We start from the raw sequence: 19952 nt of genomic DNA, 5'->3' as shown, positions 1-19952 counted from the left end.
GCGTCAGATTAGAGTGAGAGATCCTTTCTAAGATGCACGCGCAGCGGCCCTACCCCGCACCTACGGGTTCAGTCTCAGAAGGTGGCAGGGCAGGCGTGTTTCAGGGGATTTTGGTGCACAGCGTTATAGGTGGCCCAGCCGCTGCTTTGACCAAACCGAATAGGTGAGTGACAGACGTAAGCTGCGAAGTAAGACGCTTTCAGAAGTAGGGAGACTTCGGAGCTCACCAATGCTGTTGGCCTTCCACAAACTTGGAAATGTAATACTTCCTTCCTGTCCCTTTGAATTTCACTTTCTTCTTCCTGCCAAGGCCTTAGGTTTGGGGTTGATCTGCGTTTGGGGGCGTCAGATTATTCTTGGAGACTTGGCTGGAGTTTTAGGTGGAAGCCACAAAAGCATTCATGAGAGAGCACCACGCCGCTGGCCACCTAATTTGAGTGTCAAGTGTGAGGGTTTAGTTAGGATTTTGTTTCTTTCTCTTTTTGAATAAAACTTTCTTTGCTTTCATGATATTTCTAGTATAAATTTATAATGGCTGGAAAGGAATTGGTCTCTCAAGACATTCTCAGATTACTTCATTGAAAGTTATCCATTTCAAGATTTTTTCCCCTAAGAATTCTCAAACTGACGGGGAAGGGGGACAGGGCAGAGAAGAAGTGGTTGATCAGAAATGACTCCCAGTTGAATTATATGGCTGTGTTTCTCAGATTTATCTGTGAAACTAGTATAGTAACAGACGTCTGAATTTTCATTTACATTGTACTGAGTTTATTTGACTTAATGCTGAAATACATTCTTTCTTTAGGTTAGTTAAAATACAATTTAGTCCTTAAATGAATGGTAAACCAAGAGCTATCCATGACAGGAAAGATTAGTAGGGAGACACTATTCTCAATAAAGTTTCTTTTTCTAATAAAGCCTAATTGTTTTAAGGTGTATCTTGATTGCCAGTTCAGATTGGACTAGATGGAAGTGCTTGAATTGTATGTTTTGCATTTCACTGTCAGATTAACCACTCTCTTGAAATGTTTAGTTGTTTAAATGATATTTGTAGTATGAAGTCGAAATTGGTAAATGGAGCCCAAACTTAGGAGTTAGCCATTTATTTTTTCTGTTGATATTAGGGAAACGTTCTTAATTCAGTGTTGAGCACAATTAAGCCAAACTTATGTTGGAATTAATACGATATTGCAATATATTTCAGATATACCAGTATATTCAGAGTCGCTTTTATCGGTCTCCAGAGGTGCTACTGGGAATGCCTTACGACCTTGCTATCGACATGTGGTCCCTTGGGTGTATTTTGGTTGAAATGCACACTGGAGAACCTCTGTTCAGTGGAGCCAATGAGGTAGGTGATGGTTGTGTCTCAGTTCTGTTTCTGTTTTCATAAGTTCCTTTTGTTTTTCGTCTGTGACCATGTAATCTTAAAATTTTTTCAGGAAGAGATGTCTGCTTGTAATCAAGTTAAATGTTCAGATGTTGGGTCAGTTTTGAATTTATATTATCCATTAAAATTTTTTTCAATTATTGTAATGATGAGTTTAGGATTTTGAGATGGGAAGTGAGATCTTTTCATCTGCTGATAAGGAAAACAATAAGTTCGGCTAGAAAATGTTAAGCATTTTGGTTTAACTTTTACAGATTTTAAGTATAACATAACAGAAGATAATAAGTAAAGGCATGAGGGCCACTCTGAAAACAGTGTCAACATCGCTGTAAATTTTGAGAGTGTGATTTAGAATTTAAGAAGTGATGACTGGTAACCTTGGTGGATATTTGATCTGAATTGTTTATTTTTAATTTTTTTAAAAATGTTTTATTTACTTTAGAGACAGAGATAGAGACACCATGAGCAGGGGAGGGTCAGAGAGAGAGGGAGACACAGAATCTGAAGCAGGCTCCAGGCTCTGAGTTGGCTGTCAGCACAGAGCCTGATGCGGGGCTTGAACCCACAAACCATGAGATCATGACCTGAGCGGAAGTCGGACACTTCACCGACTGAGCCACCCAGGCGCCCCTGATCTGAATAATTTAGAGTGAATTAGGATGATAGAATTTTAGAGCTACAGACCGTGTGTAATTCTTCTGGTTCATGGATTTTCGAAAGGTGTTTGAAATTCAGAAGCGGTGCATAGGTGGGCATGGGGAGAAGCCATGCTCTCTTGTGGTCAGAGGAATCGGACTTTCATTGGCTTTAAAACCTTGTGGGTTTTTTTGTTTTTTAAAGAATAGTTAACCATTGCAGGTGTTGATCAGTCCATGCATTTATGAATAAGAAATAAAAAAGACCATGACCTACACAGGGTTATAGAGCTGTTAATATGGCGTCAGAAACTTATGCCTTCCATCCTTTTCGTTCACTTGAACTGCAGGAGTAGTGAGCTACTCTTGGGCAGTGACTGGCGTAGTGTGTGTTTGGTATTGTTTTGTTATCCTTAATATTACCCTATAAATCAGTGTCTTTTCCATGACCTTAAACAGCATTAAATTCTGTGTTATTAATTACATTATAACTGAAATATAATAAAATATAACTATATTTCGTTAAATCATGTGAAACTTCAGTGGCTTCCATCTCACTCATTGTAAAAGCCAAGTCCTTTGAGTGGTTCGAAAACCCCCTGCTCCCTCTGACTCCTGTGTTCTCTCTCTCTCACCTTGCGCTGGTCTCTGGACCAGCAGGCAGCCTTACTCTGTGGTCCCTTGGAAACAGTAGCCACAGGCCCGTACTGCTCAGGCCTTTGCATTGGTTCTTCCCCGTTCCTGAAACGCCCTTTCCCCCGGTAGCACTTGGCTCCTTCCCTCCCTGCCTCGGGTCTCTGCTGTCATACCCTCTTCTTGGTGACACCCTGTTTTCGGTTGCAGTGCCCCTTCTCACCCTCCATCCTTACTTCCTTCATAGTTCTTCCTCGTCATCTGACATAATGTATTTCACTATGTTATTTGTTCGTTAGGGATCTCTTTCCCTATCGTATAAACTCTTTGGTGGGGATTTTTATCTGTTTTGTCTACTGCTATGTTCTACCAAGCGTTGTTTCTAGCATTAGGAGACACTTGGTATTTGAGTGAATGAATCGGCACTTAAAAAAAGACTTTATTTGGTCCACATTTTATTAAGCCTCTGGGATTATTTTGGGTGGTTGTATGATTTTATGTGTTTATTTGTTTAATTGTCTTCCCTTCCCTGCCCTGTGTGGAATGTTGGGCTCCAGAAGGGCAGGGACTTTATCTCTTTTGTTCATTATTGTGTGCACAATGCCTAAGAGGAGTGCCTGACACACAAGAGATACTCTGTTTAAAATGTACGGGTGAACGAATGAACTGAGAAGAAGTAGGATGTACTACAGTAGAAGTTACAGGCTTTTTTATATTTATTTTTAATACAGGTAGATCAGATGAATAAAATAGTGGAAGTTCTGAGTATTCCACCTGCTCATATTCTTGACCAAGCACCAAAAGCAAGAAAGTTCTTTGAGAAGTTGCCAGATGGCACTTGGAACTTAAAGAAGACCAAAGATGGAAAACGGGTAAAAGAAGGAAACTTAATTAATTAATCAATTTATTTATTTATTTATTTATTTATTTATTTATTTATTTATTTATGTGCCTGTGTTATTTGTTTCACTGCAGCTTTTCATAGCTCACTTTGTATTTGCTTGAAATCACTGTCTCCGTTAACAATTGCATTAAAAACTTAGGCATATATTTTCTTCAAAAGTTGGGGAGAGTTTGCCCGGAACTGTCTGTGTTGGACCAGTGGGTGTTGAATGAGCGGAGTGAAGGCTTCGGGTTGAAAACCGTGTGTCTGCCATGTGGCACAGCTGGTCAGGTCCCTCGCGCCTCGTCTGAGCAGCAGAACCCGTGAGACCCACCCGAGTCTCAGTGTGCGCATGTGCGGTGACGTCACAGGAAGCAGTACCGCAGCGTGAGCAGTAGGGGTCAGAGTTGCACTAACTGGCTTTTTAAAAAAAAATGTAGACTGGAGAAAAGAATGTTTGACTCAGGCAATTTGTGGCAAGAATATGAACTAAAATAGTCCTTCAATAGATGTCAGTTCTGGTTCCTAGCACAGTAGCCTGGACGGTGGGGGTGTCCTATGTCCAAAATCCTTAAACTAAGGTTTTCAAAATGTTAGGTTGTTCTAGTAATTTTCTTTTAGTTTCAGATCCCTGCACGATGTCAGTTTAACAGAGCATTAAATGGTGGCAATTTTGCATCCTGATATACTTTTTTTTATTTAAATGTGAAAATAGTCATATATTTTGTAATCTAGTTTCTCTCTGGTATAAAATGAATGTAATGTATAAATACCTGATGGTATGTGATCGATATACCCGACACCTTGTGATTGTAGTTGTGCACTGTTATCACTCAGGACTTTATTTCTGCTCTACTTTGTATTTTGCCCCTTGCATTTTAGCGATGCTGCCACCAGGTGTCCTTTCCAGTGAACTGAAGATGATGGTTATTTGCTGTAATTCACCTTCACGTAGGCTTTTACTATCAGATGGTTTTCTTTAAAATGTTTAAAAACACATCTGTAGTTGTATCTTTCGTACCTGCTTTGTAACTTACTACGTTCTGCCTTACTCTCTAAGTTCTAGGCAGTGCACTGTCTGGCAGCCCTCTTATGCCTGCTCCCCATAAGAAAGGGATGGAAACCAGCACACAGGCATCCTGAATCCTTTTGCCTTTATCTTCATAGCAAGCTTGTGAGTCACGATCCCTTTCCCCTTGAACCAAAACACAGCCTGGGAATCCTTAGTTTCACCAGCGTTCAAGGTAGCTCAAGCCAGTCGATTTGAATTAGAGCGGAGGATATGAAACCTCCAAGTTTGATCTCTCTGCAGTACAGGCGGTACTACTTTCTCCATTTGGAAGTTTTATTTTTTTCTTCCAGTTTTTTCTTTTTTCTAAATAAAACATTCTTACCATCCCATTCATATCTCTGCCTTATAAAACCACAGTTAAGCCACTGTGGGCTGTAACCTATCATTTCTCCCAAACTGAGCAATAATTATTATTTTTAAAAATTATAGCAGGGGGTGCATTTCAGAAAAGAGTAGATAAATCTTTTCTTTCCCTTCTTAAAATTGAAAATACCTTAACCTGCATTTAATACAATTACTCAACTATAAGTTTTAGGAGATTTCCCTTAGCTGCAGTTAGCAACTTCACTTAAGAAACTTAAAGTAGAAAATAACTATTTGTCTTTGAACATAGGTAAATTTTGCACCAACCAAAAAATAAATCCAGAACCAAATGATTCCGTTATGAAGGGGGCACTAGGGAATTTAACCATAAGTATAAATTCAGTACATGTGCTGTCATTGGGTATCTTTGTGCTGATTATTTTCTCAGCGATTTTACTTTTACTTTTAATTTCTCATCTGTATGTCAAGAGCTCATTTTAGCTGCCTAGTAATGAAATCTATATCTACTATATGTATACCTTTTTGGTAGGGAAAGTGGATGAAGAATTAAGATGCTGTTTTGTTGAAGTATAATTTAGGGACAATAACAGGCACACTTTAAGTGTTCATTTTGTTTTAACTTTAGATACAACACTTTCCCCACCACCTTGAATAAGATACAGAATACTGTGACCCTTTGTTGTCCCTCCCCTACTTTCTGATTCCTCTCTTCCTAGGTTAGTTTTGCCTATTCATAGGCAAAATGCATATAAATGCAATCCTGTAGTATTTACTATTTTGTTTCCTTCACTTTAACAAATGTTGGTTTTGGAAATTCACCCATATTGTTGAGGGTCGCAAAAGTTATTTCATTTTACTGCTTCATAGTATTCTGGTGAATGAAGATACTCTAGTTTATCTGTATGTACCTGTCCATGGACGGTTGTTTCCAGTTTGGAACTGTTACGAATAAGGGTACTGGGAACATTCTTGCAGAAGTCTCTTGTACACGTGTGTTTTTGTTTCTCAGGGGTCGTTGCCTAGAGGTAGAATTGCCAGGTCGTAGGGTATCTGTGTGTTTACCTTCATGGGAAAATACAGTTCTCCAAATTTTGTCATCAGTTTTCATCCCTGCAGTGTATGCGGGTTCCAGCTGCACGACATCCTCACCCTTTGATGTGGTTAGTCTTTCTGAAATTAGCCGTCCACACGGTGTACATAGTGGTTTCGTTTGCGTTTCCCCATGACTAATGATACGTGCTTTTTAAGAAGCATTTGTAGATCTTTCTTTGTGACCATCTTTCCAGTCTTCTACTTATTTTTTGTTGAGTTATTTGAGTTGTAGGGTTTTTTTTTTTTTTAACATATAGTGAATATAAGTGCTTTGTCATACGTGTGTCCGTATTTTTTTCCCAGACTGTGGTTTACCTATTTCATTTCTTAATGGTGTCTTTTGAGGAGTGGAAAATTTTACTATTTTCAAATGAAATTTGTCAACTTTTTAAAATGAATAGTAGTAGGTTTTTTATCTTAAGAAATCTTTGCTTTCCTCAAGTTTGTGATGGTATTCTGTGCTTTCTTTTAAAAGTTTTTCTGATCCTGGCTTTTATGGTTAGAGTTCTGGGGTCCATCTCAAACTAAGTTTTGAGGATAGAATGAGGCGTAGGAGTTGATATTCACGTCCCCGGATGCTTACCTTAGAGGTACAGCATCATTTGTTGGGCAGTTGCCTTTCCCTGTCGTGTGGGCGCTTTTGTCCAGATACTGATCTTTTTAGTGGGGGTCTGTATTTGCACCTTGTTCTGTTAACATTGCTTTATCCTTGAACCCGTATCATGGTGCCGGTTCCCATACCTGTGTGGGAAGTCTCCAGGTCAAGTAGTCTAAATCCACCAGCATCTTTTCTTCTGTTTCAGAAAGTTTCTCCATGTTCCTCAGATCCTTTTTATTTACATATAGAGTTTAATCAGCTTATAAACTTGTAAAAAAGAAAATCTTGCTGGAATCTCTTTGGATTACATTAAGGGTCCATCCAGGAGAATGGACGTCTTAACAGTATTGAGTCTTCCAGTCTGTGAATATGGTTTATTCGTTTATTTAGTCTTTCCTTTTTATCCTCGGCAGCATTTTGTAGTGTTTAGTGCAGAAGTCTCACACATATTTTGTTTAGTTCATTTTATAAGTATCATTTTCTACTTTCTCGTTGAAAATAGGTGTAAGTAGAATTGCATTTTGTATATGGACTCATACCCTAAGACCTTGCTAAATTTACCTGTTCTAGTTTTTTGTTTGTTTTCAGATTCTGTTGGGCTTTCTACGTAACCATATCCTCTGCAAATGAACAGTTTTAGTCTTCCAGTCTGTATGCCTTTATTTATTTTTCTTGTTTTATTGCACTGACTAGGACCTCCGTATATTGAGTAGTTTTGGTGAGAACAGACATCACCCCTTGTTCTCAATCTTGTGGGAAAAGCACACCAATTCAAGTATGGTGCCAATTGTAGATTTCTTGTAACTCTGTCAGGTTGAAGGAGGAGTTTCCTGTGTTTTTAGAGAAGTGTCTTGCTTGCTTGTTTTTCTAGATCATGAGTGGGTTTTGAATGTTGTCATATGCTTTCTGCACCTGTAGAGATGATCATATGGTTTTTTCCCTGTTAGGTGGTAAAATACATCAGTAATTTTTGGAATGTTAAGCTTAACCTGTGATAAACCACACTTCTTACATATTGCTGGGTTCTGTTTGCTAATCTACATTGGTAGGAATATTTGTCTAAAAATTTTATATAATGCTTTCGTTAGGTTTTGATCTCAGGGTTATGCTGGTCTCAGAAAACTATTGGGGAAGTATTCTTTCTTGATTTTTCTGAAGAACTTATATAAGATTGGCATTATTTCTTTTATAAGTATTTATTAGTATTCATTGATGAAGCTACAGGACTGGAGATGTTCTTTGTTAGAAGGTTATTAATTGTAGCTCAGACTTTTTGGTAAATATATGGCTATTTGGATTTTTTGGGGGGTCCATTTTGGTAGGTATGTATTTCAAGAAATGTGTACTCATCTCAGTTGTTGGCTTTGTCAGCATAAAATTACTCATAATATTTCATTATTATCTTTGTAATTTCTAGAGGATCTGTAGTGATAAGTCTCTCTTTTATTCCTAATATTGGTCATTTCTGTTTTCTCCTTTTTCCCATTCCTCTTGCTGGGGGTTTGTCAAATTTACCAATCTTTTCAAACAACCAGTCTTTTTTCTTTTGTTTCTACTGTTGCTTCATCCTATTTCTATTTCATTGGTTCTTTTCTCTTATTATTTCTTTTTCTTCTCCTTACTTTAGGCTAAATTTGCTTTTTCTTGCTTCTGAAGTAGAACGTTAGATCATTTACTTAAAACTTTCTTCTCTTAATGGTATAAATTTCCCTCTAACTATTGCTTTAGCTGCATGTAGCAACTTTTGATATATTTTAAGTCTCATTGATTTTGAAACATTCCTAATTTCCCTTGTGATTTCTTTTTACTCATTATTTAGAACGGTGTTCTATAATTTCATAATACTGGAGGATTTTCTAGATGTCTCGTTGTTAACTGATTTCTAATTCAGTAGCATCATGGTCAGAAAACATGATTTCACTCCTTTAGACAAAATTCATTGAGACTTGCTTTATGTGATATACCAGGTTATCTCATCTTGTGATTGTCCTGTGTGCATTTACAAAGAATTGTATTTTATATAGTTGTTTGGTGTAGTGGTCTGCAAATGTCAGTATAGGCCAGGCTCCTTGATTTTTTTTTTTTTCTCCATATCTTTTACATCTTTATTTTATATTTATGTGTATCTGTGTCTGTCTGCCTGTGGATATTTGTTTTATCAATGACAGAGGGGAATGTTAATCTTTAGTGATAATTTTGGATTTGTCTTAATCTCCCTTGAGTTGCTTTATGTGTTTTGAAGCTCTCTTAGTAGGTGTGTACTCATTTAGTGTTGTTGTGACTGTGATAAATTCACTTTTTAAAAAAAAAAATTTTTTTAATGTTTTATTTGTTTCTGAGAGAGAGAGAGACAGCATGAGCAGGGGAGGGTCAGAGAGGGAGGGAGACACGGAATCTGAAGCAGGCTCCAGGCTCTGACCTGGCTGTCAGCACAGAACCCGATGTGGTGCTCAAATTTATGAACCGTGAGATCGTGACCTGAGCCGAAGTTGTATGGTTAACCGACTGAGCCACCCAGTGGACCCTAAATTCACTTTTTTATTATGATGAAATGTCCCTTTTTATCTCTAGTAATATTTTTATCGTTAAGTCAGATTTGTCTGATATTACAGTATCTGTACCAACATTTGTATTCTTAACATTTCATAGTCTATATTTTTCTGCCCTCTAACTTCAAATCTGTCTGTATTTTTATATATGAAATTTGCCTCTTGTATGCAACGTTTAGTTGTCAAGCCTTTTAATTCAGTCGGATAGTCTTTTTTTTTCACGATCAGTTTTAAAACCATTTAATTATTCAGACGTTTAGGTTTTAACTGTTGTCATATTTGTTCTCTGGTATACCTTTTTCCCCCATTCCTTCTTTCCTGCCTTAGTTTGAGTCAGTGGAGTACTTTCTGGTGTTCTGGTATTTTATTTCATCTCCTCTGTTGACCTTTTAGCTCTTACCTGGTGTGTAATTTTTAGTGTTATATGTACTTTAATGCATCAGTCAACGTTCATCTAACACCAGTTGATAAACCATGTAATTAGCCATGAGCTTTTGTCTAACCCTCCACCTCGTGGAGGTTATCATCATCATACATCATTCTGCATATGTTATATGGCATCATACATCACTTCTGCATATGTTATAACCCTCACAGCAAACATGTCGACTGCTTTTAAAATTAAAAGCGACTTTTAAAGAAATTTTGAAACACACAAAAACTAAAGATACTAAAAAGATCTTTTCTGTTTACCTTTGTATAGTTCTTGATTCCTTTCCACACTTCTTGGCTTCCGGTCTGAAGAACTTCCTCTAACTTTATTTGTAGGGAATAACTTTTGCTGATGATGTCTTCAGCAGTTGTTTATCTGAAAATATATTTACCTTCTTAAGGAAGATACTGGAAATTTCCATGAATATAGAATTAAAATTCTAGATTGATATTTCAGCAAAGGAGAAAAAGAGATTATGACATTGTGTTCTGTATTACGTTGTTTCTGAAGAGAAGCCAGTGGCTTTTCTAAGTATCCTTCCCTGTATGTAATGTTTCCCCCTTCCCCCTGGCTGATTTTGATGTTTTCTCTTTATGTTCAGTTCTTCAGTAATTTAACTCTTATGTCTCCAGATACAGTTTTCTTTGTATTTATTTTCCTTAGAGTTGCTAAGATCTTAGGTCTGTGAGTTGATCTCTTTCATCAGGTTTTGAATATCTTCAGACTATCTTTCAGATATCTGTTGCTTCGATCTTTCTTCTCCTAATTCTCTACCGAAATGTGTGTGACAGCAATCAGCATGATCGCAGAGGTCTCCAGTTTGTTCATGTTGTTTTGTATTTTGTCTTAGTTTGGATAATTTCTTTGCTCTGTCTTCTGATTCCCTGCTTTTTTTTTTCTTCTGCTGAGTCCAATCTGCTGTTAAAACCATTAAATGAATTCTTTATTTCTAATATTGTGTATTTTAGTTCTAACATTTCCACTTACCATTCAAAGAAAGGATTCATTTGGTCTTCTGAAATCCCCCATTTATTCACACATGCTGTCCTTTTGAACTAAATTAATTTAAAAAAAAAATTTTTTTTTAATGTTTTATTTATTTCTAGGAGAGAGAGAGAGAGACCGTGTGAGCAGGGAAGGGTCAGAGAGAGAGCGAGTCACAGACTCTGAAACAGGCTCCAGGCTCTGAGCCGGCAGTCAGCACAGAGCCCGACGTGGGGCTCAAACCCACGAACCGCGAGATCATGACCTAAGCGAAAGTCGACGCTTAACCGACTAAGCCACCCAGGCACCCCTGAACTAAATTATTTAACCTGTTTATCACAGTTATTTGTAACACCTGTCTGCCAATTTCAACATCTGACTGGTTTATTTATGGGGCCTTCTCACTAATTTTTTCACTTTGATTATGGACCCATCTTTTTAAAATTTCTTGTGTCTGTAGTTTTTTAAATGTATGCTGGACTTTGTGTTTCAGAACAGTTGTGATGGAAGTAAACCTGCGCTCCAGAAAGAGACATGCCTCTTACTCTGTCAGGCAGTAGTGTGGAACTGAGTCCGTCTCCTTTGTAGCTGAGCTGAATCTGGGCTTGGCTTTGTTTGTGTGCACAGCCTGGATTTTCTTCTCCACTGTCTTCCTAGGTTTTAGTGGGGGGTCGGACGGGGACCTGAGCGCGCTCTTTCCAGCCCCACTGGCGTTGGTGGCTCAGGCAGTCTGTCCATCCTGCTGCTCTGTCTGAGCCCACAATGCTGGGGGGCGGGAGTGGGGGGGGGCATTGGGCTGGATTCTTCTTACGCACATCTCTGGCATTTGCCCCTTCCCTCGCCTAGGTTTCATCTCTCCTAGGAAGGACTTTTCATTTTCTGGAATTTAGTTAACTCTGATTTGTTTAGTTCTTGGCACTCTGATGGGTTCCCCCCCCCCTTTTTTTAATTTATTTTTTAAATTTACATCCAAGGTAGTTAGCATATAGCACAACAGTGATTTCAGGAGTGGATTCCTTACTGTGCCTCACCCATTAGCTCATCCCCGCTCCAGCAACCCTCTGTTCTCCATATTTACGAGTCTTTTACGGTTTGTCCCCCTCCCTGTTTTTATATTGTTTTTGCTCCCTTTCCTTATGTTCATCTGTTTTGTATCTTAAAGTCCTCCTTTGAGTGAAGTCATAGGATATTTGTCTTTCTCTGACCAATTTCGCTCAGAATACCCTCTAGTTCCATCCATGTGGTCGCATATGGCAAGATTTCTTTTTTTTTTTTTTTTTTTTTGATTGCCGAGTAATACTCCATTGTGTACATGTACCACATCTGTTGGGTTTTTTAAATGGAATGATTTTGTGGCCGACCTACTGGCTTGTTTTTGCTTTCAGAGTGAGAACAGTGGTCTCTTGGGCAAGTTTCTACATTGTCACTAGAAGCAAAAATCAGTGATGCCATTTTGAATAAATTCAGTATTCATAGGGATTGTAAGGGTTATACCACCATCTATTAAAAAGTTAGTTTTCAGAAAAATCTCAACATATGTTAAGGGAATTTATTATTCAGCATATTCTAAAGGGAGGCCTAAATAATTTGCTTTTAATTTCTTTATCTAAATATGAAAGTGGTGGGGGAGTACCTGGCTGGCCCAATCAGGAGGCTGTACAGCTCTTGATCTTGGGGTCACGAGTATAAGCCCCATACTGGGTTTAGAGACTACTTAGGAAAATAAGTGAAATGAAATAATAAATACAAGCAGGTAGGGTTAAACCAGTGAATCTTAACTTGGAGGGAATACCACAGCTTTGAAGAGCCACGCTTAGGAAGTGCACCCAAGGTCACATGCATCGGGCGGAAAAACGGCTCAGAACCACTGGGCTGGAGCAGTGGTTACACGGGGCCTTTCTAGCAAACCAGACGGTAAAAGCTTAAGGCTTTGTGGCCTTCTGTTGCTTATCACACGGTTGTGTTTCTTTGTTTTTACAACCTTTAAAAATATAAAACCCATTCATAGCTGAAGCTATAGAAAAACAGCCCCAGGCCAGGCCATTGTTTGGTGACCCCTGGGCTTCATGTCTTTATAGGCATCTTTGGTCTCGAAGTATTTTGAATTTCTCTAACAAGTGCATTAGGAATAGTAATGTGTCAAAATCCAGAGAATCTGAGTATAAAGCGTTCTTTTCAATAAAGGTCTCAATATATAATATACGTAAGCATATTTGAAGTTATGCAGGCTTTTAGTACTCCGTCAAATTTAGAGAAAGCCTATTTTATCTTTCTTCTCTCTAGGAGTATAAACCACCAGGAACCCGTAAACTTCATAATATTCTCGGAGTAGAGACAGGAGGACCTGGCGGGCGTCGTGCTGGGGAATCGGGTCATACTGTGGCTGACTACTTGAAGTTCAAAGACCTCATTTTAAGGATGCTTGATTATGACCCCAAAACTCGAATTCAACCTTACTATGCCCTGCAGCACAGTTTTTTCAAGAAAACCGCTGACGAAGGTACAAACACCAGTAACAGTGTGTCCACAAGCCCCGCGATGGAGCAGTCCCAGTCCTCGGGCACCACCTCCAGCACGTCCTCCAGCTCAGGTGGGTCTTTCTGGCGCCCGGGGGGGCCTGCGAGTGCCTGTTCTCGCTGCAGCGCCGGGGCTCTTGGAAAGTCCTAACAAAACGTGGTCGTTGGGATGGGGGGAGAGGGATTGATTACAGAACCCGCCCTCTGTCATTACCAGAACTGTCACCTGTCCCCAAGCTCCCACTCTTAATTACGCCTAATAAATACTGCTTGGCAGTTGGAAGCGAAACCCTCTCTTAGCTAGAATTTTCCATTGTTTTCTTAAAGAGATATACTTTGTTCATGTGCTTGAACTTTCCCCTGACGTAATTCAAACCAGACTGGTATTAGTTCAGGGTCGATGTGAAAGAACTCAGAGAGCTAGGTGACTTCCCGATACGCTCCGAGGTTCCTACAGCTTTGTGTGCGTGCCACGCCCCCAGTGTCAATGTTAGCCTTGCAGAGTTAACTGCGGACTTAACAAGCTGTGCTGTGTTGTGACACCGAAGGTGGATCGTCGGGGACGAGCAACAGTGGGAGAGCCAGGTCAGACCCGACGCACCAGCACCGGCACAGCGGCGGACATTTCACAGCTGCCGTCCAGGCCATGGACTGTGAGACTCACAGTCCCCAGGTGAGCTCCCCACCGTGGAGGCCCGGCCCCGCGGCCGCCAGCCAGGCAGCGGTGGGCGCCGGTGCGTTCCCGCCCGGCCTGTCACTTACCCCACCGAGCCTCACTAGCTGCCTCGTTTGTAAGGAGTTCTGACCTATTCGTAACTAAGGAAGCACCGCTTTGCCGTTTCCTCCCTCGTTGTTTAGAAACAGCTAACATTTCTTGGGTGTACACTGGCCTGGGTCCCAGTTGTTCTTTCCTGTAGTTACCTCCTTCACTGCAGCGGCATTTTGAGCCTTGCGCTGTTCGAGTTCTCGTTTTACTTTGGGCCCTGACCCTTGCTGGGCTCAGGAACTGTCCCCGGCTCGTGGTCTTCATGATTGTGCTCTGATTGTCATCTCTGACGGTCCTTCATTCCCAGTTTGTGGTTTGAGTCTAACCTCCATGTTGTTTTGGGGTTTTTTTGTTTTTGTTTTTTTTTGAAGGTTTTTTTGTTCCTTTTTCTGTTTTTGGTTTTAATGTTTATTTACTTTTGAGAGAGAGAGACAGAGCACCAGGGGGGGAGGGTCAGAGAGAGAGGGAGACACAGAATCCGAAGCAGGCTCCAGGCTCTGAGCTGTCAGCACAGAGCCCAACGCGGGGCTCGAACCCATGAAGGGTGAGATCATGACCTGAACCTAAGTAATTGAACAGTGTTTGTTTTCTTTTTAAAAAAAATTTTTTGATGTTTTCTTTATTTCTGAGAGAGAGACAGCATGAGCAGGGGAGGGTCAGAGAGAAGGAGACACAAAATCAGAAGCAGTTTCTAGGCTCTGAACTAGCTGTCAGCACAGAGCTCGACACAGGGCTTGAACCCACGAACCGTGAGATCATGAGCTGAGCCGAAGTCAGACGCTTAACCGACTGAGCCACCCAGGTGCCCCGAGTAGTGTTTTTTTTTTAATGGGGTGAAGCAGATGGTGGTAGTAAAAATATTTATCAAATGCTCTTTGTAAAATACTAATTCATACTGGGTGCTGCGTCCTGGTGCCATATGATGAGAGGTCAGGGTAGTATTTGATGAGTGCAGTAAAGACAGGGTGCTGACCAGCACGCCCCATTCTTGTGGCTGCGGCCGCTGGGCACTGCAGGAGGAAAGCACGAGCAGGCGTGGCCCGTCCCGCTGCCAGTCCCTATTCCCCAGCCTCGTGGGGGTGTCATCCTCCTCCCTCCCAGGGGCAGACTTTGCTCTTTGCTCAGCCTCTGGCTCCTGGGTGTGCCCCTCCCCTTCTGCTTGATTCTCTTCCTTTCAGCATCTGATCCTCCCCAGGCGTCTCCCGTCTGGGGCCAAACCTTTTCCTGGCCCGCGTCCGTCTGGCCCTGCATCGTGCTAGCCCCTGGTGGCTCTGTTTTACTCCTGAACAGTTCCTCAGTCAGCCTCGGGGGGGCTGCCCCTAAGCCTGGGACAGCGTTCCTGCACGTGTCCCCTGTGGTTGCCACCGAGGAGGCCACCGGGCGTCCGGAGGCCTGTCTTTCTTTGTTCCTCACCCACAAGGACGGTTTTGGCTCCTCCTCCTTGCCCTTTGAAGGATGTTCCCTCTTTTCCCCTTGACGGGATGCTCCCTGTGTGTCCCCCACTTGTCTGGCCTTCCCTGCCCTGTCTCCTCTTCTGGGTCCTCCTCTGCCCGCCCAGGAGACACGGGTGCTCCAAAAGGCACGCCCACTCGCTGGTTGGCTCACCCCCACCCCCAACCCCCCCACCTGGTGCCGCGGTTCCGTCTTGATGCAGGTCACTCCTCCAGCTTCATTTCTGACCTGGACCTCCCTCCTGAGCCCCGGGTCTCTGTGTCCGTCCGTGTGCGCTCCTCGTACGGATGACCTTGAGTCACCCACTGGTTTGAGCCGTACATCTGGGGGTTGGGTCACGGCGTTAATCCTTGACTCATCTTTCCCCTCGTCCCGCAGCTGAATCAAATAGTGAATTGTGTGAATTCTAAATATGCTAAATGTGCTTTTAGTTTCTTCACTTTATCCCATTGCTACAACCGTCTCCAGCCTGTCTCACTATAAAGAATGTTCTAATTGGTCTCCCAGCATCTAAGTCCATGCAGCAGTCAGCACCATTCTCTTCTCCGCAGGCACGTGAGCGTTCAGTAGAGCAGTCTGATGCGGCTTTCCCCAGCTTGAAACCAGTGTGTGACTTCCTTTGTACTTGAAAGGAACTGGAGACTTTCCGTGAAGGTCTCAGTCATTGCCACGGTCCCGCCCCTTTGCAGAGCATTCTTCCTCCTGCTTGCTTGCTCTGGCTTACTGGACTTCTGTCATTTCTTGGAATAGACCACAGTCTTCCATGTCTCTCACGGGTTCTGTGCTCAGCCTGGAACACTTTTCCTCTCTCTCGACTGTGGTCGCTACCATTTATACTTCAGACCTTCACTTATATGTCACTACTGGTTTTTGTATCCTTTTTGAGATATTCTATACATATCCACATACAGCTGTAGACTCTTAACCTTTGTACACAAACAGCTTGCCATGTGCACGTTCAGGTCTTGGGTTTTTTTGGTGGGGGTGTTTTATACACACACACACACACACACACACATATGCATGTATATATACACACATGTTTTAATATTTAATATTTTTAATATGTATTTGGAGCTCTTTTCTGCGTCAGTACCCAGAGAACCTTTTCCTCCTCCTCCTTCACATGATACCCTACTGTCTACATGTTCCGTAAGTCATTTCCCCAGGCCCCTGTTAATTTCCAGCCTTCTTTACTATTACCGATGATGCTAGAATACCACAGGCCTGTCGCTCCTACGCACACAGCGTACGTGTGCCAGGCGCCTCTTGATGTGAGGCCGCAGGTCAGGGGGCGGTGTGATCTGTAAGTTTTAGACTTGTGTCAGTTGCTACACATTCGTTTTTGCCAGTGGAGCCTTCCGCCAACAAGACTTTGGAGAAACCGTTGGTGTGATCACCTTTGATCAGTATGAGATGGAAAATGGTATTGGACAGAAGATATGTTTATTTTATTTCTTTTTCTTTCTTATTAAAAAGATTTTAAGTTTATTTTTTTATGAGAGAGAATCCCAAGCAGGCTCCACACTGTCAGTGCAGAGCCCACTGCGGGGCTCAAACCCACAAACCGTGAGATCATGACCTGAGCTGAAATCAAGGATCCAATGCCTAACTAACTGAGCCACCCAGGCACCCCCGCTTATTTCTGTTTATACGTGAATTTGAGTAGCCTTATAGTTTTAAGATCCCTTAGTATTTTCTGAGAACTCTCTGCCTATTTTTGTACTGGATTGTTTCTAGTGGTGTTTCTTGAAATTCGGTTTTTAAGGTCACTTCTGTTGAATATATCATGCTTTGTGCTGGCTCCTGGTAAAAGTCCTAGGCTTTGCCTTCTTCCAGCTTATAGTGACAGAGGAAATAAACAAAATGAGCCAAATTAGTAGAAATTGCAAGTACCACTGATGAAAGGTATCAGAATGTGATACAGGATGGCAGTGTGTTGGGTGGGATATAATATGGCTGGAGTGAGCCAAAGTGATGATACACCCCAAATACAGTAGCTTAAGGGAGCATGGAATCTCTTTTATGTAGCAGTCCCGGGAGGGCTTTCAGGTGTGGCATGGCTCCCTCCCGCGTCCTGCGCGAGTAACTCCATCCCTTTGAGCCTGATTGTCTGCTCTCTCCCCCAGGCAGGATGCAGGGGGTATTTGCGGGCAGGTCTGGCCATGACCTAAAAGCATAAAAACTTTCATTCGTGTTCCACTGACTAAAATTTAGTCACGTGGCCATACAGAGCTGAGTACAGGGGAGGCTGGGAAGTGAAGTGTGGCCCGTGCGGACAGCTGGTAGCATCTGGCACAGGAGTTGGGGCGGCGTTAGCCAGAGTGGTCAGAGAAGACTCGACCTGAAAGAGAAAGAAGCATCCGAGCAGAAATTAGAGAAGTCAGAGCGTTCTACGCAGGAAGGGGCAGGAGGCGCAGATGCCCTGACACCTTTGAAAGCTACGACTACCAGGTGGAGGAATAGAAGGAAGACCCAGTGTTGGGACCCAGGTGGCAAGGGGCGGGGTGGCTGGAGGAGGGGGCTGGGGAGATGAACGGTGGCCACGTGAGGCAGACCACGTGTGGATTTGGGATTATTTTGTTTTCATGGTAAGTGCACGGAGAAATCACCAGAGGATTTTAAATAGGGAAGTGATTGGATTTGTGTTTTAAAAAGATGATTCTCCTCTTCTGGAGAATGGATGGGGAGAAAGGCCCAGGATGGAAGTGGGGAGCTGATGTAGGAGGCTGGTGTGCAGCGCGGTGGCGCCGTGGACGGTAAGAGCCTGGGAGAGAGCCGGTGGTGGTGGAGGCGGAGGGAAGAGGCCAGGCTGGAGCTGTTTCGAAGGCGCCCTCCGGGGTATTTGCTGGCGGTTTGAACGGAGGGATTTGCTGCAGCTGATGGAGAGAGTGCTCTTACCGAGGCAGGAAAGATGGAAAGAAGAGGGGCTTCCCGGGAAAGTAAAGAATTCACTTTGAACCTATAGAGAATATTTATTATCTGGCTTTTTCCAGAAAAAGTTTGCTGATCTCTGCCATTAACATGCTCCTCAGGAAGTAAAGTGGCCAGTGAAATATATGAGCCTAGCCATGTATATAGTTTGCTCAGAATTGCAGCTTTCATAGTAAAATACTGTTTCGCTCAAACATACTTGGAATTGTACATTCTAAGTTTTTTTAATGTTTATTCATTTTGAGAGCAAGTGAGAATGAGAGAGAACGCGTGTGCGCATGGGGGAGGGGCTGAGAGAGAGGGAGACACAGAATCCAAAGCAGGCTGCAGCCTTGCAGCTGTCAGCACAGAGCCCAACAGGGGGCTCAAACCCACGAACCATGAGGTCATGACCGGAGCCAAAGTCAGACGCTCAACCAGCTGAGCCACCCAGGCGCCCCAGAATTTTGCATTCTAGAACTAGCACATTAGAAGTTTCAAAATCCCCTCTCGCTAATTAATGTAAATGCTGGTGTCCTAGCTTTTGATTGAAGATTAAGTAAAGCTTGGAAACTGTACTCTGAATAAATGCTTCAAAATCTGCTTCCAGGTGCGTCAACAATTTCCTGCTCCCCTCGGTTGGTCAGGCACTGAAGCTCCTACACAGGTCACTGTTGAAACTCATCCCGTTCAAGAAACAACCTTTCATGTAGCCCCTCAACAGAACGCATTGCATCATCACCATGGAAACAGCTCCCACCACCACCACCACCACCACCACCACCACCACCACCACGGACAACAAGCCTTGGGTAACCGGACCAGGCCAAGGGTCTACAATTCTCCAACGAATAGCTCCTCTACCCAGGATTCTATGGAGGTTGGCCATAGTCACCACTCCATGACATCCCTGTCTTCCTCAACTACTTCTTCCTCTACATCTTCCTCCTCTACTGGTAATCAAGGCAATCAGGCCTACCAGAACCGCCCCGTGGCTGCTAACACCTTGGACTTTGGACAGAATGGAGCCATGGACGTTAATTTAACCGTCTACTCCAATCCCCGCCAAGAGACTGGCATAGCTGGACATCCAACGTACCAATTTTCCGCTACCACAGCTCCTACACATTACATGACTGAGGGACATCTGACGATGAGGCAAGGGGCCGACAGAGAAGAGTCCCCCATGACAGGAGTTTGTGTGCAACAGAGTTCTGTAGCCAGCTCGTGACTAGATTGAAACTTGAGTTTGTTTCTTGTGTGTTTTTATAGAAGTGGTGTTTTTTTCCAAAAAACAACGTGCAAAGCTGCTTGCATCAGAAGGAGGTTAACACACCGAACCGCTACCAGAGGGCAAAGCTGGCTTTTCTTTTTTTCTTTTTTTCTTTTTTTTCTTTTTAACTTGAAAAGATTGCAAAGGGACAATGAAGTTTTTCAAAGAGCCATGTCCAAACCTGTCGTCACGGAGCGCGCAGAGGTGTCCTCTTTTCGCCTCCCCCATTTTAACTTGCCACACCCCCAGCCGTAGTGGGTTTTTTTGTCTTTTCTGTTCCACAAAAGTTAATGTTCAGATGTTGGTCTTGGTCATTTGCCAACTAATTTTAAAATAAAAAGGCACTGCACATAATTTGCATACAGGGCCCCACGAGGGTGTTTTTTTTCCTTTTTGTTTTTTCCTTTTTTCCTCCCCCCCCCCCCCCCCCTCTTTTTTT

The 19952-nt window shown here is 42.4% G+C and overlaps 1 protein-coding gene across 5 annotated transcripts in view; it reads left to right on the top strand.

The window, feature by feature from the left end:
- The window catches only part of DYRK1A (dual specificity tyrosine phosphorylation regulated kinase 1A), a 146943-nt gene extending 127070 nt beyond the window's left edge, over positions 1 to 19873 (top strand). For all 5 annotated transcript variants that reach the window (XM_077765449.1, XM_077765447.1, XM_077765444.1 and 2 more), the window contains 5 exons: positions 1205 to 1355; positions 3394 to 3530; positions 12877 to 13183; positions 13658 to 13782; positions 18851 to 19873. In XM_077765449.1, coding sequence (XP_077621575.1) covers positions 1205 to 1355; positions 3394 to 3530; positions 12877 to 13183; positions 13658 to 13782; positions 18851 to 19471 — 1341 coding nt within the window. In that variant the 3' untranslated portion in view covers positions 19472 to 19873. The remainder of the gene's footprint in view (positions 1 to 1204; positions 1356 to 3393; positions 3531 to 12876; positions 13184 to 13657; positions 13783 to 18850) is intronic.
- The last annotated feature ends 79 nt before the right edge of the window (positions 19874 to 19952 follow it).

This window comes from Crocuta crocuta, unplaced genomic scaffold (assembly GCF_008692635.1).
Source record: "Crocuta crocuta isolate KB4526 unplaced genomic scaffold, BGI_CrCroc_1.0 scaffold84, whole genome shotgun sequence".
NCBI lineage: Eukaryota > Metazoa > Chordata > Mammalia > Carnivora > Hyaenidae > Crocuta > Crocuta crocuta.
This window is presented reverse-complemented; position numbering and strand designations above follow the sequence as displayed.